The sequence below is a fragment of the Cyclopterus lumpus genome, chromosome 6 (genome assembly GCF_009769545.1).
Source record: "Cyclopterus lumpus isolate fCycLum1 chromosome 6, fCycLum1.pri, whole genome shotgun sequence".
Lineage (NCBI taxonomy): Eukaryota > Metazoa > Chordata > Actinopteri > Perciformes > Cyclopteridae > Cyclopterus > Cyclopterus lumpus.
Window position 1 is genome coordinate 26550087 of NC_046971.1, and position 25986 is coordinate 26576072.

A 25986-nucleotide genomic window follows, 5' to 3' on the forward strand; every position below is an offset into this window, starting at 1 on the left:
GTGTTTGGCGGAGGTCCCTATACTATTCAGAGAATGTGCTTCCTGAGAATTCTCAACAAAAATCTGTCCAGGACCGTGTGTGTTTTATTGTGCGATGGTGTGTGTGTTTTATTGTGCGATGGTGTGTGTGTTTTATTGTGCGATGGTGTGTGTGTTTTATTGTGCGATGGTGTGTGTGTTTTATTGTGCGATGGTGTGTTTTTGCATACCAAAAAACAAAAATGCTGATGTAGTAAATCGACTTTTTCAAAAAACGTCACAAGATGTTTGTATTTAACGGAATATTCTACCTCAGTCCATATCTGTTATCGTTTAGCCTTTCAAAAACAACATTTACACTGCAGAAAAACGGCTCGCTTTTCCAATTTGCTGGACCCGCCACATAAATAGAGATAACTCTAATTGCTTTTGATTCATTCATAAAACCCACCTATGATTAATAAAGTGACTGAATATAATCCACTGCGCCTTACTTTGCACCCAGATAACGCGTCGTGTTGAGTGTCAGACAGACTCTGGACTACTAGTGGAGTGTGAAGGAAGCATGTTGCCACTTGTTGACCTTCTTTCCTTCCACTGCAGTCAGAACATCATTTCAGCACCATAAATATGGACATATGAAACAAATCGCAGGTATTTTAAACTGGTGAGAACTAAATATATTTCTACATAATTAAATGTGTATGACAGAATAACCTACAATTGAGCAGGAACAAGACCATTACATGATTAATTATGCAGTTCTGGGTTGAAAATCAAACTTTGTTTATTCCATTTATTGCATGAAATCCCAGTTTTCCGGAGAGGTAAGTAATAAATTAAAATTACTGGGAAAAACCTTCAACCCAAATCTGTGTATCACTCATTAGAAATGACTCCCATTAAACCCAGCTCTGTAATAGCTGCAGAGTGTGTGTGTGTGTGTGTGTGTGTGTGTGTGTGTCTTGACAGATAGATGAGAAGCTGTCACGCTTCGTGCTTGACTGTAAAAACTCAGAGAAAATGAACTCCATCTGAAGCAGAGGCTGACATGTTCAGCTCAATTCAGAGTCGTAAACGGGAGCTGATTGGACGACACTCGCGGTCCACCCGTCCACAAATGGAAGATCTCTCTGGTGTTGTAATTCCTTTATTCAAAGAACACCTGGCTGTCGACCGCAGAGGAAGCTGAGCCCGGCCTCGTGCATGCAGATATCATTGCTGCCTCTACTGAATAGTTTAGTCTGAGGCAGAGCGGGGGGGGGGGGGGGGGGGGGGGGGTAATTTACTCCCCTCCCATTCAAATCCCTTCAGACGTCCGCTCTTCAATGTTTCATGCTGCTTTTAATCTTTTATTCCTTTGCGAAGAGATTGTCTTCGGTTGGTTGATGATTGGACTCGAGCCGTCAGTTCTGAAGCACGAGGCGGACATTGTTACCTGCAGTCATTTGCAGCTACAAGTTAAGCATCAAAAGACATTAGAACTATGCTTTTAGGTGACAAATTAGTAATTAAAGTAATTAAAACCGGTTGGGTAAATTGGTTTTATGATCCCGAAAATGTACATGTACACGATTTAGAAACCCTGTATATGAATTAGTATTATGATATTGATCACATGACTGTCGCTCATCGTGATGCACCCTGGTCATCTCAGCACTACATGTTTTACCTTATGAAATAAAGTCCCCATGACATTTAAGGTCCTTGTCGAGACAGCAGCTAAAGAAATGTACACAAAAACGCACAAATAATATACATGAGAAGAAAATAGCAAAAAGAAAAAAACATAAGAAAGGCTGTGGGGTTTAGCTTTGCCCCCCCCCCCCCCCCCTCCAAAAACAACAACAACAACAACAACAGCAGCTGCTTTAGAGAACTTTATGGGAATATTAAATACTAAAAATGAATGACTGTACTCAAAACACAACTAAATTGTGTATAATTGGAGCGAATCAACCCATACATTTTAGTTCACACTGGGCCAGTTTAATGAATTACAGATACATTACATACATCTGACCATCTGCTGGAAATTTGAATAGTTTTTCTTTAATCTAGTTTTGTTTCATAGCTTTTCTCAATGTGCGTTTAGAATTAGTTGCGATTTTCCAACCTGAAAGTGAAATGAACGAGTCCAGCTGCACAATGGAAAGACCACACAGCTCCAGACTGTTCCTGCTAGTCTGGCGTCACTGGTACGAGCCCGTTGGGGGTCAACGGATCAAGTGCACATCCTGGTGTGCACATGCATACACACCAGTGTCCTTCAAGGGCCCTTCTCGACGGAGGAAATTAGGAGATCTCACTGCAATTGCTGGTCTCTGATTGCCAACACATCATCTTAAAGAGTGACTTTGTGACTGTGTGTGTGTGTGTGTGTGTGTGTGTGTGTGTGTGTGTATGTGTGTGTACGTGTGCATTGGTTGCAGTCTAATCACAGTGAACAGAGAAGGCAATTTGTTCAGCTCGAGCCCCTGATGTGTTGATAAGCCAGTCACACAAACCACTGTCTGCCACTGGCGCTCTCCCTCTGTCTGGCTCCCACCCCACCTCAGTGGCTCCCAGCCCACCTCAGTGGCTCCCAGCCCACCTCAGTGGCTCCCAGCCCACCTCAGTGGCTCCCGGCCCACCTCAGTGGCTCCTCAGTGGCTCCCGGCCCACCTCAGTGGCTCCCGGCCCACCTCAGTGGCTCCTCAGTGGCTCCCGGCCCACCTCAGTGGCTCCCGGCCCACCTCAGCTTCCAGTGTGTTTGGATCCAGGCTGAACCTGGCTGCAGAAACAGCTGAGTCAGCCTCGGTTCACCACCATTTTGTGTTGATTCTGGAGCCCCCTGTGGACAAGAGCGGTACTGTTGTCAGAGCACATCACTCTACCGCCGCTGACCCGGCGCAGTCCTGGTTCTGGTTTCTCGCCTGGCCCTCGGTTAGCGTGGCGTCGCTGTTGGGGGACTGCTATTTAGAAATACTTCATCTTCTTGCTTACTTCAGTCCATATTTGTTGGCGTTTCACCTTCCAAACTTTACCATAAAGTAAACTACACTACTAACTAAACTAAACTATATAAAATATACTATAACTACATAGAAATACCCAATCTTCTTGCTGATGATCACCTTTGCTTATGTAGTTCATATAGAGGCATCAGTATTACATTGAGACTGTTTCATAACTAGTTAAAAGTTATGAAATGTATAGCCTTATCTTAATTGGCTCCTAGCTAACGTCTATTGATGATTGTATTAATTTCTATACCCATTGCAACTCTTTAAAGCATTTTAGCATCCAACAGACACTTCTACTTATGTCAGCGCTTCTTCTTCAACCACAACTTAAATCATTTGGAAGTCTTGTACTAAAAGTAGGGGAGCATTCACCAGCTGTGTTCCCTCGAAGCTGTCAGTTTGGTAACTTTATTTAGGAAATTTTGTTAATCAGAGACGTCTGACAATAAATGAAATATGAAGATGAACGCTCCGGGCAATTCTTCATATGTTTTGGTCTTGAGAGAGGTGAACATCTGATGCAGTGTAAATACTGAGCGTGAAGAATCAAACATTCTCTGCTGATATGTTTGACTTCCAGCTTTAAGCCAATCGTTGTGCGCTGGGCTCCATAAATGAAGACGTTTCAGAGGCTCATTGTGACAGGAACGTTAAACCTTTTCTGCTACCGGCTCCGACGCAACAATTTCAGCATCAGCCCCTCACAGCCATAAGTGATGGGTTGTAAAATGGTTTTTCCCCTCATTTCTATTCAAATGTGTTTTTTAATTTGCTTTCAATTTGCGCTTCTGTGGTCCAATTAAACTTCATTCTGTTCTGTTTTGGCTTGAAGCAGTCCGAGTTGTCCACAGTTCATCCTGGAGTTTCTCATCTTCGTGGGTTTGAACACAGGGAAACATTATTTTTGAGCACATTCCTAGCCACATACAGAGATGCACTCACATAAAGGATAAACTCAACAAAACATTTCCAAGTAAAATACAAAGAAACAGCTCTCCATTGTTAAAATAACAAGGGGGAAATATGACAGCGTGATTATGAATTCAACTCAAATCAGTCTCATAAATTGGGAGGCTTTCATCAATTTAGAACTGAGCACAATGGAGAGGCCAGCTCAGTAAAACACTTCATGGTATGATATTGAAAAAGATGACTTCAGGAGGCCCTCATCTAATCACCTGCAAGCTGAAGGGGATGTGCAGAGGCACAAAGACCACTACTAAGAGTCCAGGAGATACTGGTGTTGTGAAGGTTCCGGAACTTCAACGTTTGATACAAAACCTTGAAAATTATCAATATTAAATACCATTTTTTATACAACATTGTGATTATTCTTATTATTATCAGGATTTTATTTCTTTTGATTTTCATGGAAATATATGGTAAAGAATGGTGACCTATTCACAAAGCATGGTAAATTAAATCGCAGCTGGTACCGGTGTATCGGAAATATTGAACCCATTTAGAATATTCAGAATGTTTCGAGACATTCTAGACACACAACACTAGTTAGATATGAGCTTATATTAGTTCAACATTTCTCCAACAAGGACCTAGTTCAGCTCTACCAGCCCAGTCTATTGCTGAAGACATTATTAAGAGTATATTATATCCCCAATCAAACTATGCAGCGATTGATACAATCCACAGTCTGGTGGATTATGAACAGTAACCAGCTCTTTGCCATACAGACAATAACAGAAGCCCAACTCAATCAATAGGAACCATCAATCAAACGGCAACAGCCAAGCTCGAGGTCATTTGACAACTAGTTGTTAAGATATAGCTCTCAAGTGAAAAAAATATATACATACACATACATTTTCTCACAAGCATTTTTGGAATACATTTATGACAATGCACAGCATGCAATACAATTTCCCTGTGCGAGTCACACACTGTAAACATGAGGTTTTCCACAATGAACACTTATGCAGTAAATCTCACACATATGAACACGTCTTCATATTTGCCAGCGTTTGCTGAGCGGATTATTGTCTCAGGACAAGACGGACAGCTTCGGATATTCGGCTGCTCCGGAAATGACACATTAGGAATTCAAAAGCATGTCCTTGTTTACCGAACATCACGTCTGGTGTCTCTTATGGACTCCTTTGAACATTCGTCAACTAGCGAGAGGGACTGATGTTATGAGCTGTAGTGAACGTCTTCCACCACATATAAGGGAATATGTTTACGTGGTATGTTAATACATCCCATGCTGTCATGAGGTTGAAAAAGGGAAATAAGTGAAGCTACCAGTTTAGATCCCAAAATGTGTCGTTATTATGTGTGAGGTTGGGTTGGGGGCATTTGATTTTAACGCTGCTCACTTTCCAAAACAATGTTAGTTTTTTTCTAAACATGACCATCATCGTTCCATAACCGTAACCATATATGGGTTATAGTAACCACGATAGTAAATGTCCAATACCTTTAGGGAAAACAATACTTTTAACCCAAATGATGATGTTTCCAAACGTTAACAGAGAACTTGAAAGGCTGACAGATACACAAGTATTACATTGAGGACTTGTTCCCAAGATGCTGCATTTAGTGGCGGTAATCACTGATTTGTGCTTCAGAGGTTGTAATGAGGGCCAGTGGATCTGGGAAGCTGCGGTAAGACGGCAATAAGTTGCTAAATACTGTACGACGATATTATTCATTTTTAGAAATTCTTAGATCACTGGTTTGTGTAGAAATAGGATCGAGGATGAGTAACAGCAACACATTTTTCAAGCTGGGATGTTTATTTCTAACACATCAGTCCTTAGACCGAGGCCTTCCAAGCTTTAACTCCCCTTCTTTTTTTCTTCTTCTCAAGTTGTTATTTCAGAGCTGAATCCCTGAAGTTATTTCAGTTTTATCCCTCACTTCCCTCCTTCAGCTTCTTCCACTAAGATAAATTAGTTGCACTGAAAAAAGTCCTTTCCTTGTGATTAAGGCGGTGGGAGCCTATACTTATGTGGCTCAAGTCAATGTTATCACACGTTCGCTGTAACAGCAGCACTGTAACTAGTTCATTTCTAATTACACTAAAGGAAAAAAGAGGAGAATAGATGGAGGCAAAGAAACTGGGGGGGGAAGGAGGAAGAGACACTCGGGTAGGAGAGGATGCTGGGAGATTAGACGTCAATGGAACAATAACATGAACTTTACTTAATCTACCAAGCCCTGGACTTTAATGGCTCATGTGTGTTTCAGCTCATGGTCAAAGCGTTCTTCCCATTCAGATGACTATCCCAAATATCTGTGCTCTTTGGAAAGTTGAGAAAAAAGTCAGAATAATTCAAGAAAAAAAAGATCCCTTCAAAACTGATAATCACAGAAACCACTTTAGAAAGCATGAATCTCACTATCTCAGGTCTCGTTGTCCACACAACCGTAAACTTCACCAGCGCTGACAAAGTGCAGGCTAGATCCACTTGATCATAAACCTTCAAACAGAAATACAGATGGAGTTAGTGAGCCATAACTATTCCAAAAGCACCTTTCAGTTGTAAAAAAACGTCAGATAGATTACATTACATTACATCATATTTCATTTAGCTGACGCTTTTATCCAAAGCGACTTACAATAAGTGAATTAAACCATGAGTCCAAACTCAGAACAACAAGAATCAAGAAAGTACCATTTCTTCAAAGAAGCCAAACTACCAAAATACCATAAGTTATACCATAAATAATACCATAAGTAAGTGCCATTAAAGTGCCACTGAAGTGCTAATCGGTTGTTATTCAAGGTATAGTCGGAAAAGATGTGTTTTTAGTTTGCGACGGAAGATGTAGAGACTTCCTGCTGTCCTGATGTCAATGGGGAGCTCGTTCCACCAATGAGGAGCCAGCACAGCAAACAGTCGTGATTTTGTTGAGTGTTTAGCTCGAAGTGAAGGAGCTACAAGCCGATTGGCAGAAGCTGAGCGAAGTGAACGAGCTGGGTTGTACGGTTAGACCATGTCCTGGATGTGAGGTTAGACCATGTCCTGGGTGTGAGGTTAGACCATGTCCTGGGTGTGAGGTTAGACCATGTCCTGGGTGTGAGGTTAGACCATGTCCAGAGTGTGAGGTTAGACCATGTCCTGGGTGTGAGGTTAGACCATGTCCAGGGTGTACGGTTTGACCATGTCCTGGATGTGAGGTTAGACCATGTCCTGGGTGTGAGGTTAGACCATGTCCTGGGTGTGAGGTTAGACCATGTCCAGGGTGTGAGGTTAGACCATGTCCTGGGTGTGAGGTTAGACCATGTCCAGGGTGTACGGTTTGACCATGTCCTGGATGTGAGGTTAGACCATGTCCTGGGTGTGAGGTTAGACCATGTCCTGGGTGTGAGGTTAGACCATGTCCAGGTTGTATGGTTTGACCATGTCCTGGGTGTGAGGTTAGACCATGTCCTGGGTGTGATGTTAGACCATGTCCAGGGTGTGAGGTTAGACCATGTCTTGGGTGTGAGGTTAGACCATGTCCAGGTTGTATGGTTTGACCATGTCCTGGGTGTGAGGTTAGACCATGTCCTGGATGTGAGGTTAGACCATGTCCAGGGTGTGAGGTTAGACCATGTCTTGGGTGTGAGGTTAGACCATGTCCTGGGTGTGATGTTAGACCATGTCCTGGATGTGAGGTTAGACCATGTCCTGGGTGTGATGTTAGACCATGTCCTGGATGTGAGGTTAGACCATGTCCTGGGTGTGAGGTTAGATCATGTCCTGGGTGTGATGTTAGACCATGTCCTGGGTGTGAGGTTAGACCATGTCCTGGGTGTGATGTTAGACCATGTCCTGGATGTGAGGTTAGACCATGTCCTGGATGTGAGGTTAGACCATGTCCTGGGTGTGGGGTTAGACCATGTTTTGGGTGTGAGGTTAGACCATGTCCTGGATGTAGACTGGATCCGATCTGTTCGCAGCACGGTACGCAAGTACCAATGTTTTGAAGCGGATGCTGCAGCCACCGGTAACCAGTGAAGGTCTACAGGAGCGGAGGATTGTGGGTACATTTAGGTTGCATGTACCTACAGGAGCGTGTTATTGCGGTAATGTTGGCAGTCACGGAGAGTTGACTGACAGGTGTCACATAAGGTTCCTGGCAGTCGGGGGCGGGGCCAACACTGAGTTGTTGAAGTTAATAATCAGGTCGTGGATGGGAGAGTCTTTTCCTGGAAGGAGGATGTCAGTCAGACATCCACTGAGAGATGTCAGTCAGACATCCACTGAGAGATGTCGGTCAGACATCCACTGAGAGATGTCAGTCAGACATCCACTGAGAGATGTCAGTCAGACAGGCAGAGATTTGTGCTGCTACCTGTGTTTCAGATTGGGGAAACGAGAGGATCAGTTGGGTGTCGTCAGCGTAAGTGTGGTAGGTGAAGCCATGAGAGAGAATGACAGAGCCGAGAGAGTTGGTGTACAGAGAGAAGAGAAGAGGACCAAGGACTGAGCCCTGAGGGACCCCAGTAGTCAGAGGACAAGGCTCAGACACAGATCCTCTCCAGGTTACCCCGTAAGTGCGGTCGGTGAGGTAGGATGAGAAGAGTGAGAGCAGAGCCTGAGATACCAGGTCCTGGAGGGAGGACATGAGGATCTGGTGGTTCACTGTGTCAAAGGCAGTGGAAAGGTCTAGAAGGATAAGGACAGAGGAGAGAGAGGCTGCTCTAGCAGTGTGAACCTGCTCAGAGACAGCAAGGAGGGCAGTCTCTGTTGAGTGGCCTGTCTTGAATCCAGACTGGTGGGGGTCTAGAAGGTTGTTACTGTGGAGAAAGGAGGAGACTTGGTTAAAGATAGCTCGCTCTAGAGTTTTGGAAAGGAAGGGGAGGAGAGAGACAGGTCTGTAGTTGTTGACTTCAGACGGGTCGAGAGTGGGTTTCTTCAGGAGAGGGTTGACTCCGCCTCCTTCAGAGAGTTAGGGAAACAGCCGGTTGAGAGGGAGGTGTTAATAAGATGGGTGAGAAAGGGAAGAAGGTCCGGAGCAATAGACTGGAGAATGTGAGACGGGATGGGGTCAAGGGGGCAGGTGGTTGGGGGGTCAGAGGTTACCAAGGTAAGAACTTGATTGGGAGACAAGGTGATAAAAGAGGAAAACGAGGGGGAAGAAGATGAAGTTATATATAAAACAACTCAAATCTTAAATCAAATTCCGCTCAATATTTCATCAGTACTGTCTCACCATTACATTGTCTGCCACAGATGCTCATGGTCAGAAAGCCAGGCTCACATGAAATGGCATTTAACAATGGCCCAACAGAGCACTTTTCCTAATGCTGTGCAAATAAAAGCAATCATCCAGTTTTTGTGTAAAATCGCTGAAGTGACCTTGGAGTGACAGAGGCAATGGAGACCACACTCGACCTTCCTCCATCACCTCACCACCGCAAATAGCCGTCTTATTGATGGCTGTCAGTTTCAAGCAGTTCCGTGTCATTCCGACAGAGAGGCGGTGGGCTTTTTCAGGAAGCAAATGACCCCGGTGACCTCGTAGCTGTCAAGGCGATCACACACCGGTCTCTGTGCGTCTTTCCGCTCCACAAGTTAATGTGAACGCTACGCAGAGGAAGGGGCGTGTCCATACCGTCCACATGCGTAGCCCAATGCCTTGTGAGGAAGGAACGGGAGAGATGAGACGATAATATCACGGCTCAGATTGGTCGAAACACTGTATTTAACCATACCAACAGATATCATATATAATATAATACAGGTAGATGTGCTGCCTGCGGGCACAAAGACACGCTAGAGCATGTTTTACTATATGGTCCGAAGGAAAGAAATAATTTGATTCAAAAACTAACAAGGATAAAAGTACAGTTTGATTCTACAAAAGAGACTGAGTGTTATTGATAACTATTTCAGGCTCTTAGACAAAAAGATACAATTAAGAAATGTACATTTTTTATTTTCTATTTGCAAATACTAGCCATTCGGATTCACACATGTAAAATGAAAACAAGAAGAAGAAGAAGAAAGAGGCGGGGCTTAGTCGGACTGGACATACTAGTCCAATATATAGATAGTTAGAACTTTATTGACCCCCTAAGGGAAATTCAGGATCCAAGTAGCTCCAAACATCACACAAACAAATATACACATACACACTTAAAATTAAAAAGCTGTTAAACAGGAATCTAAAGAACTGGGACAAGTCCATTTCTCTATGAAGTAGCTGTCCGGATGCCAAACAGTTAGCCCTAAAAGAGTTTAGAACGGAGCCAGTAATTCATTAAATGCTGAATAATGGGTTTCATTATGGAGTTAAAGTGCCGGCGCCTCTTGTTTGTGCACTTCTTCTCACTACTCAGAAAAGTCTGGATAATGGTGATGGTGAAGTTTTGCTTGGCCTTTCGGTTACATTCCAGTGTCCTCGGGTAGCCCCACATCCAGCGTCACCCATAACCTACAGTCTACGCCTACATTTCCTGTTGCTGTGTGGTGGTTTGGCTACTTTCTTTAATCGTATGATGATGCCATGCAGTCATAAATGGGTAGAGGCTTGTTAATGCCAGACCACAGAGGTTCAGCACTGGACAGCTCCCTTGCTGCTGCTGCATACAAAGTAACTGGAGGACAGCTGATGAAATGCTTACGTGGGCGCGTAGTGATTGCCATGGTTACCTCGGCCTTAGCCCCTCGTATTTGTTCAGCTCTGCTTTGCTCTGAGTAAACCTCGACTGTTACTTGGTTGTCCAATCGGAATGGGGATCCGCTGGGGTTCCTTCTACAACGCGTTGGAGTTCAGAACACATTCTGCCTGACGCAGCAACAGTCCCCGTTTGAAATGGCTCATGCATTGGACCATTTATCCTTTACTCTCACCGTTGTTTTCTTCTCAGTGTGAACTATGGATTCCTCCATAGTCTGGCTGTTTTCCTGTGTTTCTCTGAAAATGATTCTTGCACAATGACAGCCCGGGCTCTCGGGGTTTGAGGACGAGGAGTGAATACAAAGCCGCCGTTCGACCACAAATGGACAACACACCTTTTGAAACTTAAGAATCCACTGGCAGACACGAGGCAAACCAGGAGTGTTTTTTGTTGCATTAAGTGCCATCCAGGTTTCAAAATGTCTTGAGAGGAATCTATTTATGCCAAGTTCACACTTCACAACTCGAGACAAAGCCCCCAGATCGGTGGGGAATCGCCACTGATTCTGCCTGCACTCGGCACACCAACCGTTGCAGGTTAAGTATCCGGGCCAGTCGAGTCTGTCGGGCATTAACAACCAATGAGATACCGAGTAAAGACATGTGGAAACATTTTGTGAACACGTGTGCCTGTGACAACATACGTACTCATCCGGGATTCCGCTTGGTGACAGATCTTGTCGTGTGTGACCCCCCATGTCGCTGGTCGGTCATGGAGTGTGAAAACCACAGACGTCCTCTAGGTCGTTGTGTAGAGTACATTTTTCTTCAGGGTGTGAGCGACGATCGTTCTACCTTTTATTTTTTGATTCTTCTCTCTTCTTTTGGAAGTTATTGGCAATATTGGATCGCACGAGTTGGAAACAAATCCACGCAGCCACTCTTTAAATTCTACAAATGGTATATACTAAACATATTACTGTGGCCGGGTCTTTACCTGACACTGTGCAGAAATACCAGCTTACAAACTTTTTTGGGGGGGATTATTTAGTAATTATTTAGAATAGTAGCTCCCTACTATTCAGGACTACATATTACATGTATGAGTTTCATATTCTGTTTATTGATGAGATTGGCACGACACCAACTGTTTGTCGCTGTCCTCAGCAAGGGGTGCTGAATTGCTGTCCAGTTGTTTCCATTTCTTGACGATGTTCAGTTGTGTTCATATCTTGTGACGGTGCCATAGCAAATGATTCACATCATTTCCCTCCTCATCAAAGCATTCAGTGAATGATTCTGTAACATAAATATTGTGTATCTAGTAGGATGTGAACCCGCCGGTGTGCCGGCAGTCAATTATTTCTGCAGGTATTCAGTGTCTTTTAGACAGAGAGTTGGTGTCGCTCCGGAGAGAGAACAGATGATATCACACAGCTGCACTGCAGAGATTTTTCTGTCCTCATTCTTTCTCTCTCTCTCTTCCTCTCTCTCTCTCTCTGTCTGTCTTACACAGACATTTCCCCAAGCTTTGTCATGTGTGAGAACGCGCCGCACAATCATCTAACCTCCACACTGTTACACTCTGCTAAAGGAATACATCCTGTGTGTGTGTGTGTGTGTGTGTGTGTGAGGGTGTGTATGTTTTTCTTGTTCTTGCTACATTGAGAGGACCGAAACAATATTTTAACCACAGAGTGAGGACATTTTTGGAATTATGAGAACATACTGGCCGTTCATCAACTCTACAAAAGCCTGTCTAAGGGGTTCATGTCTGGTTTTGAGGATCCAGTTAAAATGAGGTTTTGGTTAAAGTTAGGGTATTTCTTTTCCCCACAGTTAATGCAACATTGTGAACAATAAATCTTCTAACGTTAGCTGTTAGCAGCCTGAGGTTAGCGCAGCCTTGCTTGGCTATCTAACGGAGCTAACAGCTAACGTTAACGCAGTTTGCATTGAGTTACGGAATTTAGCTGATACAGGTATCGTGACATCACTAATCCTCACAAAGATAGAAGTACAGGGATTTGTGTTAGTGTGTGTGTGTGTGTGTGTGTGTGTGTGTGTTGGTGTTAGTGTGTGTGTCTCACTGGAGCATGAGAGGAATGCAGTTGTTCTTTGAGAGAATATAAAAGAGGCAGGATTTGCCTCCAAACCATTCTCCTGCTCCCAGCTCACCCACTTTTTTTTTATAATTCAAAGCTTTTTTATTATTAATTGAGATGATTGCTTCAGGAAATCAACCTCCTGTTGTTTTTAATATTTTCCCATTTCCCCCTCCCAAAATTGGGAACATAAGACATGTTTTCAAACACTGATAACTGCAGAAGTACATCCTAACTGAGTGGGCTCCACGCCAATCACACTCAGCCTCATGTCTCCACGCATCGGTCTGTGAAGTCTGTGAGGGGCTTTGAAAAATAAAAAAATGAAAGCATGGCAGGATGAAAAGACACTCTGCTTTACAACTTAATGTCAGGGAAAGGTGGAGGGATGGAGAATGAGGACAGAGGACGGAAAGAAGGCGCGGCGGAGTAATCAAGTGTCAACATCTGTGCTTTGATACTTGTTTGAATCCCTTTTCATCCAGAGACCTTTATCCTTCCCGGCCTTAGGATTGTATTTTGTAAATTCAACCGCGAGGTGGATTAGCATTAAAAAGTAGTATACATTAGATTAAAAATTGACCTTTTTTTTCTAACGTTTTTTCTTCTGTCCTAGATTCTGCCTGAAGGATGGTAATGAATCTGTCACCTGATCAAATTAATGTCAGCTCTTGTAAAGTCAGAGCTTTAGCTTCAACAGATGAGTACACATCGTATCAACCATTACAAAGCGGGCCAGTGACCCTCCCTCATTAACACCTCTCTAAATTCATTAAACTCAAAGTGTGTGTCTCCACAGTGTTTCTTTTCACCATCATGGGAATCACACACACATGAAGTTTGTTAGTTTAACAACTCACGTATGATCTTGCGTTATTAAGCAATACCATTTGATGATTTAATTTAATTATTGCTGTACAAACATCCGATTTTAGGCAACTGCAATTGTTGACTTCACTTGACCAATGTCCGCCTGCCAAAACACGGCGTACAACTACCGTGGGCCTCAGTTTGTTTGTAAATGTCCGTTTACGGCCAAGGATCCCAGAAAAGTGAGTCCCGACGCGTAGAGCGGTTCCATGCAGGGGAAACATACCTATAGATTTAGCATAACATCTAACACATTATGGATTTATGACGGACCATTCTGGTGTAGTTATTCAGCAGCATGTCAGTTAATAAAGCAAAGAACAGTGGACGGCCATGTGTAATGGCACTGCTCTGAGTGACACTTCTCAAATCGGAGGGGGCAGATTTATCACAGTGTGTCCTGAAGGCCTTCGGGTGTCTTCAGAGATTTAATGACCTGAAGTCGGACCGTTTCACACAGCGTAAAGCAGCTGTGCACGACACATACTGAAGAAGAAAGAGAATCACTCATATTCCTTTCTAGATGAAATGTAGACGCTCCTGCTTTGACCACATTGAACATTGAGGAGAGTCCAGCATGAACGTCTTATTCTCCAGTGAGGTCTTTATAAGAGCCAATGGCTTTTTTTACAAGTTGTGTAAAAACTGGGCCGTCGGACCAGGTTGGACAGTTGTTGCATCGCCAAACAATAATAGGAAGAAATGGAACTCATATAAAGAGTGAGAATTAGCAGAGTGATCCGGGGGACAGATACCATCCAGATACCCATCTAATTGACGGCACTTCCTCTCTTTGTCACTGCTGCTCTCTCTGTGCTGTAGAATCATGGAAGATTAAAGCAGAGACTGAAGTCCATTTCACACCGACTTCATCTATTGACTGTCACAGGACTTCACTGACTCGTCTCGGCTGGTTTTCTCTCTATCTCCCTCGTCACTGCTTATGTCTATTGGTATTTCTCACCGTCTCAGTCCTTCCCCATACCACTGGCTCAAATCCTGGTGGTCTACTTTCTACTAGTCTTGGAACGTCCACTTTATTAGAATTGAAATCATAGCTCGTAAAAAACTACGGATCTCGGATGGGTCTTGGATATCAATTATAGGTGTCTGAAGAGACATTTATGAAGCTTGGATTGGGGTTATTGCCTTGCATACTTCTTGTATGTTACTTCAGCCAGACAATGCTAATCAAGTGAAACAAGTCTGCATCGTTAGATCTCCACAGCGCTGTGTCATCGGTAAATTAAAATCTGGCTCCACATTATCATTCTGCTACAGGGAATATGTCTTTAAAGGAATCACAATCGTCTCAGGCCGTGCTATGCAGTGACCGTGACCTTGCAAAAATAGTAGCATATAACGGAATGGGAACGTGAACCAATGGCAGGCTGATACCCACAGTCTACATGTAGACAGTCCGATTGGGTTCAGACAAGGACCACGCTGAGGGACCGCTCTGTACAAGTGATCAGAGACTTTGCACTACTTACGCTGTGTGAGGTGGGTCCTGAAGTAGGCTGAACTTCAGTGGAGACGTACATACAAAGGCTGTATGTGACATCATTTTTTTTTTATTCTTATGAGAAAATCTTCGTAAAATTGTCTCATAGCAGATTTATTTTGTCTAGGGGTTAATCCCTATGCCCATGGACAATCCATGGCCTTTCTTTTTGGGGTAACCATGACAACAAACTGCCACGGTCAACTTTTTAGTGTTATCTAGAGGTTTCAATGATCAAGAATTCTTTCTGGGATAAAATCATCAATGATAACAATAAAGAATGTATGAGATATTTCATAGGCCTGGTCATCAGACAGACTGTCAATAGAACAATAGGGTTGACATATTTTCGTTGGCCAATCCCTGAAGTTAGCATCGCAAGTTAACAAGTTCCTATTGGATTTAGCACACTCGCACATTTTGTTCAGCAAGATAATCTTAAAGTAAGTAAAAAAGCTAACGTTAGGCCGTAAAGAGGTTAGTAACCACCTTTCTTAAGACACGTAAAAGCTATAAACAAACGCTGACCTTATTTCGGGGACATACACTTTGAGACAAGGGAACCAGAAGATCTAACACTAATTTCCTGGTCTCAGGATTCATCCTTGCAGCACTCTAAATGGTGGCCACATTAACACATTGATCCAGTTCCAGGATAGCACCTTTCCCCCGAGGCTAGCAGCTGTGTTAATAACAGCAACGTCTCAATCTGTCCATGGAGCAACGGGGGAATCACTCATTTCCTTCCACTCTTAGTACTGGTGTCGCACATCCAAGACAATTGAATACGTAATCAGGCTGTTTCCTTGTCAGCATGTCCTCCTCAATGTCCCACGTATGGGCCCCCGCTCTTCATCCCTCACACACAAACATTTGTTGGTCTCTTAAATTGAGCTTCATGAATGTTTAATGTATTTCAAACCAAACACAGTAATTGATTCAACCATAACACCTTACACACACACACACACACACACACACACACACACACACACACACACACACACACACACACACACACATACCAGGGACACACAGGTGCAATCACAACCCATTCTCTCACCTCCCCCTCTATTTCTTCTTCAATCCTTTCTTTCTCTTCCCCACTCTCTCTCTCTCTCCCTTCTTCCGCCCGGGCGTCTGGCTAAATGTAAATAGCGTGTGATAGCTGAAGAGCTAGTTGGCCCCCAGGGGCCCTTTTCTTTCTTTTAATGACAGGTTGGCTTTGAGAAGTTAGTGGAGAGATAGAGAGAGAGAGAGAGAGAGAGAGAGAGAGAGAGAGAGAGAGAGACGCACAAAAGTGATAGAGAATTTCTGAAGGACACATACAGAACATACACATACATCTAGGAGGAAGGTGCAGGTGATGGGTAGCGGAGCGGTAACTTACAGCGTCTACTTGTACTGTACACAGAATTATGTGAAGGACACATTGGGGAAGCTCTATTTTCATATTGCAGATGACACAGTTTTAATGTCATTTTTATGTCATGTGTTTATTGACACATCGCCGAGCTGGAAGGGCGGCGTGGTGCAAAGGTGCTCCTGAGGCACAAAATGACGCATTCTGCTCAGACCTTGCGTGAGGTACCAGACTGTTTGTGTTACCATCTGAGGGGCCATCTTTGAAACTGTGACTACTTGGCAGGCGATTGGTTGAACAACCTGTCCATCAAACTCTTGTCGAAGCCAGTCGGGAGAAGAGAGAAATCGTCTTGTGGCGACTGTGGCTCAGTGGTGACCAGGGTTGTCCTTCAATCAGAGTCGGTGGTTCCCTCCTACTGTTGATGTGTCCTTGAGGAAAACACTTAACCCCAAATTGTCCCTGTGGTGTTTGACTGGGTGTGAACGATAGCTAGCCCTGATGGCAGGTGGCACCTTGCATGGTATCATCAGTGTATGAAGGGATGTCAATGGTTGAATGATGTAGTGTCGAAGTGTTTTGAGAGGTCGGAAGAAGAGTGCTTTACAAGTACCGTCCATTTCCCATCTTTGCCTTCAGTGTCGTTCTTCTTTCATTGAAGGAACGTTCTCCAGTTCTGGTATAACAAATGCTATTGCAGCAGCTCTTCAGGAACCGCCATTGTTGTTTAGAACCAAAAGTCGCCTCTACGTGCTGCATCACACACACACACACCTTAGTCACGCCCCTTAGCTTCCAGTAGCTCCTGAAAAATGAATGAAATCGTTTCATTGGCCATTGAAACATTAGCCCTGATTGATGAGTTTCCCCTAAAACAACTTCATCTACAGTCTCTGATCAGAGAGAGTGGATATGTGTGATTTACAGAAGCAGTAACTTCACTATTCATTTTAATCTCCCGTCACAGTGTCAGGATTGGGATCTAACAGTTATTCATGTTTTTGTGTTTTTCTGAACATCGGCCGGGGTAACTTTTACTCACAGATTCCAAGATTACCAGCAAAACCATCTGGAGTAACGCGGCTCTCCAGAGGGTCCTGAAATCTATTTTTAATCTCTGCTACAAGAATCATGTGATCGGCTGTGGATCTATGTGAGTGCTGTGTGAGTGAGGGTGCATCTCTGTGTCCGTCCACGGCGTATCTCGCATTCTGCTGCAGCAAACTGCTAAATATTTTGGGTGGACCAGTTATGGCTGCATGCTCCAGGACTTAACACCTTTTATTGCCCATTTCAAACTGCCATTGACTGCCTGCGGACTCCTCACTTGCTCTCCGACCCACGAGTGTACAGTGGGGTGGGGGGGAAACAGTATGCTTACTTCTGTTGTCTCGGGCGGTTGTGTTTGGCTAACAGTAAGCATGCTTGCTGAGTACATTGCCGCCACTCAGCCGCTGCTAACCAGTTGTGTTTTCCTGGCGATTGGACAGCCGGAGTTACATACACGGTATTTGTGTAGCTTCAAACTGATAATGGAGCCTTGATATCGTGTATACAACCAGCCATCAATTTTTGCCCTCTTATCGGGTCAGGTTGCAAGCTAAGCTACGTAGCACAGGAGCCCCTTCCCTTTGAGTGGCATAACTTCCTCCAGTAACATATCCCAAGGTATTTACATGCTAGATATATATATATATATATATATATATACATATAATCCCTCCAGAGCGTTCTGGGCCTCCCACCAGTTGGACGTGCGTGGCATTTCTTCCCACCAATAGGCATTCAGGACGCATCCTGATGAGATCCCAGTGTCAGACGTGATAATGAATCTCATTTTGATTGTTTTTTTAACAGTTTGCTGAGATACCCAGACATTTATCCAAAGACTGAGCTAATGCCACAGCGATGAATCTAACTTGTACGCTTTTCATATGACCGGTGTGATGAGTTGGCTGTCCAAGGAGTGATACCCTCTAATTCTCTGTGTGTAACAGAAACACTTCAGGTGTTTTAGTAGCTGTTTTATCTGAAATAACGTTGGTATGAAACTTAAATCCACCTGCAAGCTTCCCTCTTGGGTATTCTATTTTTCTCTTACGCTTTGGAGGCAGAGTGCGTAGGAGAGAAGGACGAGGAGAAGTAGGAGAGAAGCAGTTGCTTCTCTTGTCCTGGCAGTCAAACATTGATGTTTGTGTGTGGGTGAGGGGGTCGGACTCTTCACACACTGCCAAGATCAGGAAGGAAAAGGGGCGGGGGTGGTGGGGGTGTTAAGGAAAAGAGGTGGGGGCGGGGGGGTGTTAAGGACAGGGGCAGTGTTGGGCATCAAAAGCCAGTTCTGGGATGGAACGAGAACTGGGGATTCATTGAGAGTTTTCCAGTGAAATGTAACCAGCGAATCATCTATAACATGACGAAGCAAAAATAAAGGTTTCACTTCATCATTAGCAGTATATTTTTAATTATCATCATTTCCTTCACTTCTCTCCGACTCTCCCCTGTCCTCTCACTCTCTCTGCATATCACACATCTGTTTATGCAGCAGAATGTACTCTGAAGTAACTCCATATTTAGATGATGCACACGCTGCTTGTTGGGACAGAGGAGCTGCTTCAACGCCATTATTCATAACATATCGGCTCCCTGTCTACGCCAGGCCTGTAAGGAGAAACCTGTGTTGTGATATTTGATGGTGACCTTTATTTGAAAAACAAGTTACAAAAGTCATGAAGCCATTTTTTTCCGGACCAGCCCTAATCTCAAGGTCATACATGCTTTTATATCAGAATCTGTGATATTTGTGCAATATTTTTCATCTTTATAAAAAACGTGTGTGTCTGTTATTTCCAACATGTCTTGTCTTTTTTATAATAATAATAATAATATTCATTATTATTATTACTATTTTTATGTTGAATCTTATATTATTGTTGGGTATTTTATTCCACATTATTTTCGTATAATTTTAATTGTTTGATTTTATTTGCCTCAACCACATAAGCCACTTCGTAACTCTTTCTAAAAAGTGTATAAATAAAGTTTATTATTATTCAGTTTTAGTATTTTAATGCTCTGGGACATTCCATTAATAGTTCTGCTTTATACTGACGGATGTTTTTAAACATCAACATGCTTCTTTTTTTTTTTACTTTCATTCAAGCATTGCAAGTGGCTGCTTTCGCCTTGCTGTACGAGGAGTTTCTGTTTGACTCCACAAAGCACGGGTGAATAGCCTATGACTGTAATATAATAAGAACAATTTTCAAATGTATCTGCCTGGCACGACTGGCGAACCAGAACATGAATATGTCATGGCAGAAATTTGCCTTGTCTTGCATTGTCAGAATACATTTTATTTGAGCTGTTCCTTGGGTTTAGTAATCCTTTTGTAATCTAATAAAGATGTTTTTATATTTTCCCAAGTGTGCATCATCAACTGGTTGTGCTTTCGACAAGGCTGCACAGTTGATTGATAGTTGGTCGTTTCAGGACTAGTATGGGTTCTGAAGGGCATCATTAAGTTTGTTGAGGAACAATATGTTTTAGGAGAGACAAATACATATCTATGTGACATGATCTTCACTTTTGTTTAGTTTGTTTCCTGCTTTATTTTGAAGTTCCCTGCCTCTTGTGCCATGTGTTAGTTTGACTTCCTGTTTTCACCTGTGTTGTATTCGTGTTCCTTGTGTTCCGGCCCTCGTGTCTGCTGTCTGGTTGGTCTCTTGTGTATTCATAGTCCTTATGGTCTTTGGTCTGTTGGTTATAAAACGTATAGATTTCCTTCTTTCCTTCATGTCTCTGTGGTAGTCACTGTGTATCATCTCCAGCTCTGGTCTTCAGTAGGAGATGTTACTCATGTCTGTGGTAGTCACTGTGTATCATCTCCAGCTCTGGTCTTCAGTAGTAGATGTTACTCATGTCTGTGGTAGTCACTGTGTATCAGCTCCAGCTCTGGTCTTCAGTAGTAGATGTTACTCATGTCTGTGGTAGTCACTGTGTATCATCTCCAGCTCTGGTCTTCAGTAGGAGATGTTACTCATGTCTGTGGTAGTCACTGTGTATCAGCTCCAGCTCTGGTCTTCAGTAGTAGATGTTACTCATGTCTCTGTGGTAGTCACTGTGTATCAGCTCCAGCTCTGGTCTTCAGTAGTAGATGTTACTCATGTCTCTGTGGTAGTCACTGTGTATCAGCTCCAGCTCTGGTCTTCAGTAGTAGATGTTACTCATGTCTGTGGTAGTCACTGTGTATCATCTCCAGCTCTGGTCTTCAGTAGGAGATGTTACTCATGTCTGTGGTAGTCACTGTGTATCAGCTCCAGCTCTGGTCTTCAGTAGGAGATGTTACTCATGTCTGTGGTAGTCACTGTGTATCATCTCCAGCTCTGGTCTTCAGTAGGAGATGTTACTCATGTCTGTGGTAGTCACTGTGTATCAGCTCCAGCTCTGGTCTTCAGTAGGAGATGTTACTCATGTCTGTGGTAGTCACTGTGTATCAGCTCCAGCTCTGGTCTTCAGTAGGAGATGTTACTCATGTCTGTGGTAGTCACTGTGTATCATCTCCAGCTCTGGTCTTCAGTAGTAGATGTTACTCATGTCTCTGTGGTAGTCACTGTGTATCAGCTCCAGCTCTGGTCTTCAGTAGTAGATGTTACTCATGTCTGTGGTAGTCACTGTGTATCATCTCCAGCTCTGGTCTTCAGTAGTAGATGTTACTCATGTCTCTGTGGTAGTCACTGTGTATCAGCTCCAGCTCTGGTCTTCAGTAGTAGATGTTACTCATGTCTCTGTGGTAGTCACTGTGTATCATCTCCAGCTCTGGTCTTCAGTAGTAGATGTTACTCATGTCTGTGGTAGTCACTGTGTATCAGCTCCAGCTCTGGTCTTCAGTAGTAGATGTTACTCATGTCTGTGGTAGTCACTGTGTATCATCTCCAGCTCTGGTCTTCAGTAGTAGATGTTACTCATGTCTGTGGTAGTCACTGTGTATCAGCTCCAGCTCTGGTCTTCAGTAGGAGATGTTACTCATGTCTGTGGTAGTCACTGTGTATCAGCTCCAGCTCTGGTCTTCAGTAGGAGATGTTACTCATGTCTCTGTGGTAGTCACTGTGTATCAGCTCCAGCTCTGGTCTTCAGTAGTAGATGTTACTCATGTCTCTGTGGTAGTCACTGTGTATCATCTCCAGCTCTGGTCTTCAGTAGGAGATGTTACTCATGTCTGTGGTAGTCACTGTGTATCAGCTCCAGCTCTGGTCTTCAGTAGGAGATGTTACTCATGTCTGTGGTAGTCACTGTGTATCATCTCCAGCTCTGGTCTTCAGTAGGAGATGTTACTCATGTCTCTGTGGTAGTCACTGTGTATCAGCTCCAGCTCTGGTCTTCAGTAGGAGATGTTACTCATGTCTGTGGTAGTCACTGTGTATCAGCTCCAGCTCTGGTCTTCAGTAGTAGATGTTACTCATGTCTCTGTGGTAGTCACTGTGTATCATCTCCAGCTCTGGTCTTCAGTAGAAGATGTTTACTTTGTTTTCAGGTTTACTTTGTTTTCAAGTTTACTTTGTTTTCAGGTTTACTTTGTTTTCAGGTTTACTTTGTTTTCAGGTTTACTTTGTTTTCAGGTTTACTTTGTTTAGTACTTGGTTAGGCTTCAGAAAAGATTGTTGTTTGGGTTTAAACAAGTCATCTCTTTCCTGTAAAATAACTGACGTATGTAAAGACTGGACATTCCATAACAAAACTCAGGTAGAATTAGTCAACGTTGACTTGGTTCATGAGACACAAACAGTGACCGTTCTGTGCTTGTTTGACCCGTCCAGTTGAAAGTCCAGGGTATCTCATACAGATGATAAAGGGTACATCAATGCATCTGTAGCAGACATTGAGGCGCACTGACCAAGCGTCAGTGTTTGTGTACTTGCTTGGAGGGCAGCGTAGTAACTTAATTCACAATCTTTTTTTAAACCAGCGGTTTCATAGTATGAGGAGCTTGTCAGTTACAAGTCTTTTCTCAGTGTGAGTTTTCTCCAGCCAAGGCTGCTTTTCAGCGTGAGCTGCATTTCAAGAAGGCTGCAGTGTGCTCAGTCCGTGCTGTAATCTATGCACAAAGAAAAGGCAACTTTGTTGCTGCAAGCAAAGAGGATTTCATTTATTACCAAGCCCCTTCGTTGACACTGACCGTTCTACAGGAGTTTTTATTCAGATGAAAAGCCGCTGCAGTGAGTGTGGAAAAAAAGCACTCAATGGAAATACTGTCAGAAGTTGAATTTAATCTGTGGTTGTGAATGTGTCTGCTGTATAATTGTGTCTTAAAGAATTCTACTTCTGTGTATGCATGTGTGTGCTTCCAGTTGGGCCAGTAGCGGGTGTGTTACTGGCGATTCAATTGGATAAAGGAGCCGTCATTCAAAAAGTAAATCATCTTGATTGATGGTGATAATTATGGCAGTATATATCAAATAATAATGCAAATAGTAAATGTAAATGTTTTGTGGAGAGAGATATTCTGTTGACGTTGCATAATGCATCTACATTTATATTTTATACGTACGTTAATTTACATTCACGTAGTGACATAGAATGAAATACAGTTTAAAGAGTAAGAACAGAACCTGAGAGAAACCAGAAGGTTCAGAGCATGCGCAGCAGAGACTTCTGCCGGCTAACTGCCTGTTAGCCCGATGCTAACTTAAATGAGGATACAATATTCAGTGGTATGTTATCAGACCAAATTGATCAAATTCTGATGTGGAAACGAGTCATTTTGCACTGGTTGTGACGCTCAATACACTTTATCCACCGTTACCTGAAAAACAAGAAAAGATTATCCTTAATTGTGGAAAGTCACTTTTTGGAAACGGAATACCTTCGGTATACAGACTATACAGAAAAAGCCACATGGGAGACATTTTGTAGACGTGATTGATCCAAAAAATGATCAGGAGATTTATCAATGATGGAAATAATCATTAGTTGGAGCCCGAGGTTATTTAAACATCCAGCGGGACCGTTAGCATTCAAATAGTGATGTGTTTGTCCACCTGAGGAATGTAAGGACAATCTTTTAGCTCTGAGGGAACTACACGTCTCTTTAGCTGGTCTCCTACCATGTCTGTCAGCTGCTGAGCAGCTTTACCTGCAAACAGCTGTCCGCTATGTTGGCGAGGTTGATGGAAGTAATCTCGACGTCTTGAGTTTGGCAATTTTGCCGTCGCCATCTAGGATTACGGCCGCCACCATGTTGTTGTTTTTAGCAACCGCTAAATGGAAGTTGCCATATTTGGAATGCAGAGGAGAGACGAATTGACGCAGAATACGGCTCTGTTAGCTGCAGAGACCTGTCCAACACAAAGTAGCCCCGTCCTGGAGTATACGTCTATTTGACTGGACCATCATTTACTGAGTTAACATCACAGACAATGAGAGAGAGAGAAAAGGTGTTTTGGCATTGAATCAATTCCAGGAAGACAGATGGACAAACAGCACCTCTAACTGATCTTTCCATGAATACCTTTGTACCTTTGTTCCAGAGAGGAATGTAGTAGTGTACACACACACACACACACACACACACACACACACACACGGTCAGGGGCAGGAGGAGGTCTCTTGGGTAAACAGATGTTCAGTGTGATGTGATTTGCGTGTTTTGATTTGCTGCCATCCGCTGCCGGATACAAAATGGGCCACTATCCTGTTTCTGCTGCGGGGGCTCCCACAGGGCCAACGAACCACGGCAGCCAGTCAGTTCACAGCATGTCGACATGAATACTTGAAAAACTGTGAAGAACCTCATTAAGGTTTGATTCAACAGTTTGCTGAACAATCGTACTCTGAATTAGAGATGCACCGAAGCCGCCGACGGTATCGGTGTTAGGTGCAACCATCGCGAGTGTCCGGTCGAGAGAGTGAGGGTGTGTGTGTGTGTGTGTGTGTGTGATGAAGAGTGTGAAGTCAGCCGTAAAGAGCTGTGAATGTTGCAATACAGTGTGTGCAGTGCACAGTTATTTTGTGTGTGTTCATAAATGCTCCAGCGCCTCCAGACCCATGAGGTGACCCGAGCTAAGTTCCTGTGTCTTGCTCGCAGCCAGCGGATGACTGAAGTAAAGGGTTCAGTCGGATGGCAGCAACGGCTGATGACGAAACATGATTTCAAAGTTATTGTAACAACTGGAATGGTGCTATGAAGTACTCATGTTGGTACTCGGTATCGGCAAGTACGCAAATATACTTGTACTTGATCTGAATAAACGTGGCGAATAATCTGAATATTACCAACCCTCACACTGCCATTACTCCTGTACTAGCATGACAGGTTTTTACATCACACCACCCTCGCCCCAAAAAAAGACAGCGACAGCATACGAGGACAAAAGATAAAGGCACGCCATTACCTGGTACTTTAACGAATATTTTTTAGAGGTAAACATAACCTTTGATAATGTTTTAACCAGAACCGATGGATAGCGTTTTGACCCTTCACTGAGTCCCGCCCCTCAAAAGCTGACTGGCCAATCATTGGCATTTTTGATCAATGTAACAGTGAATAAAGACCTACATGGCCTTTAAGAAATAGTGTTGTTCATTTTAACATTGTGATCTGCAAGCATTCACTATCTTTCACCTGTTTTCACTGCTGAATCTGTTTGACATACTAAGTATATCCTTCAAACAAGTTAAAACAATAACTGATTCAAGTCCATTGTGGAAAATAATTAGTAGATTAATCCATACTCTACAATCTACTAATATGTCTTCTCCTATCCTTTTTTTCAGACACATTGAGAACTGGACTGGTCTGCAGACCTTGAGGGATGTGGACATGGAGCTCTACACCGGCTTACAGAGGCTGTAAGTAGCAACTCACCCTTCTGTGTGTCTGTTTGTTCATGCAGTGTTTAAAGGCTTCAGATGCACATCACGAATCAGATGCCTTGCTGGAATATTTCCTTCCATTCCTGTTCATCAGACTAATGGCCAGAACACATTTGTGAAAAACAGACTCTTTGCACAGAAAAGAGAAATGACAAGAATATTGTAAAGAGTTCTGAGCACCTACTGTATATGAAATGAAGGAGCACGATATTTAAATCATATACATAACAGCCAGGTAATGTCTCGAGGCAAACTGTGATATTGTAACATGCAATCTACGAATATTATTATAATTCTTTGTAACCGAACACAAATACACCAAAATATTGCCAGCCCCCCCCCACCATTTATTAAAGAAAACGTAGTGTGGAACTTGGAACTGATTTAAATATAATTACAGTAATAAAACCGTAGTTTAAATACAAAACAGTATTCGGCACCAAATAAATAAGAAGAAGTAGAAATGAATAATAAAAGTTCTGCTCAAATGCCAATATACAGTAACAGTATATTCTATATGCAAAATATATAATAATACGAATGAGTTTGCAATTATCTTTACAAAATATATGTGGGGACAATTGTGTCTTTCCCAAAACTTTGGTCGTGACTAGTCTATGGACCATTTGCAAACATACGCCCTTGAGCTAACTAGCCAGCTGTCCAGTGATAAGATAGCCAGCTAGCTAATTCCACCGCGCGTCAACGCTAGTTAGCTAG

General features: G+C 43.1%; 1 protein-coding gene across 1 annotated transcript in view; it reads left to right on the forward strand.

The window, feature by feature from the left end:
• Nucleotides 1-25986, forward strand: part of LOC117732328 (NT-3 growth factor receptor-like) — a 174868-nt gene that overhangs the window by 12831 nt on the left and 136051 nt on the right. Inside the window, exon 2 of the mRNA XM_034535220.1 lies at nucleotides 25168-25242. Coding sequence (XP_034391111.1) covers nucleotides 25168-25242 — 75 coding nt within the window. The remainder of the gene's footprint in view (nucleotides 1-25167; nucleotides 25243-25986) is intronic.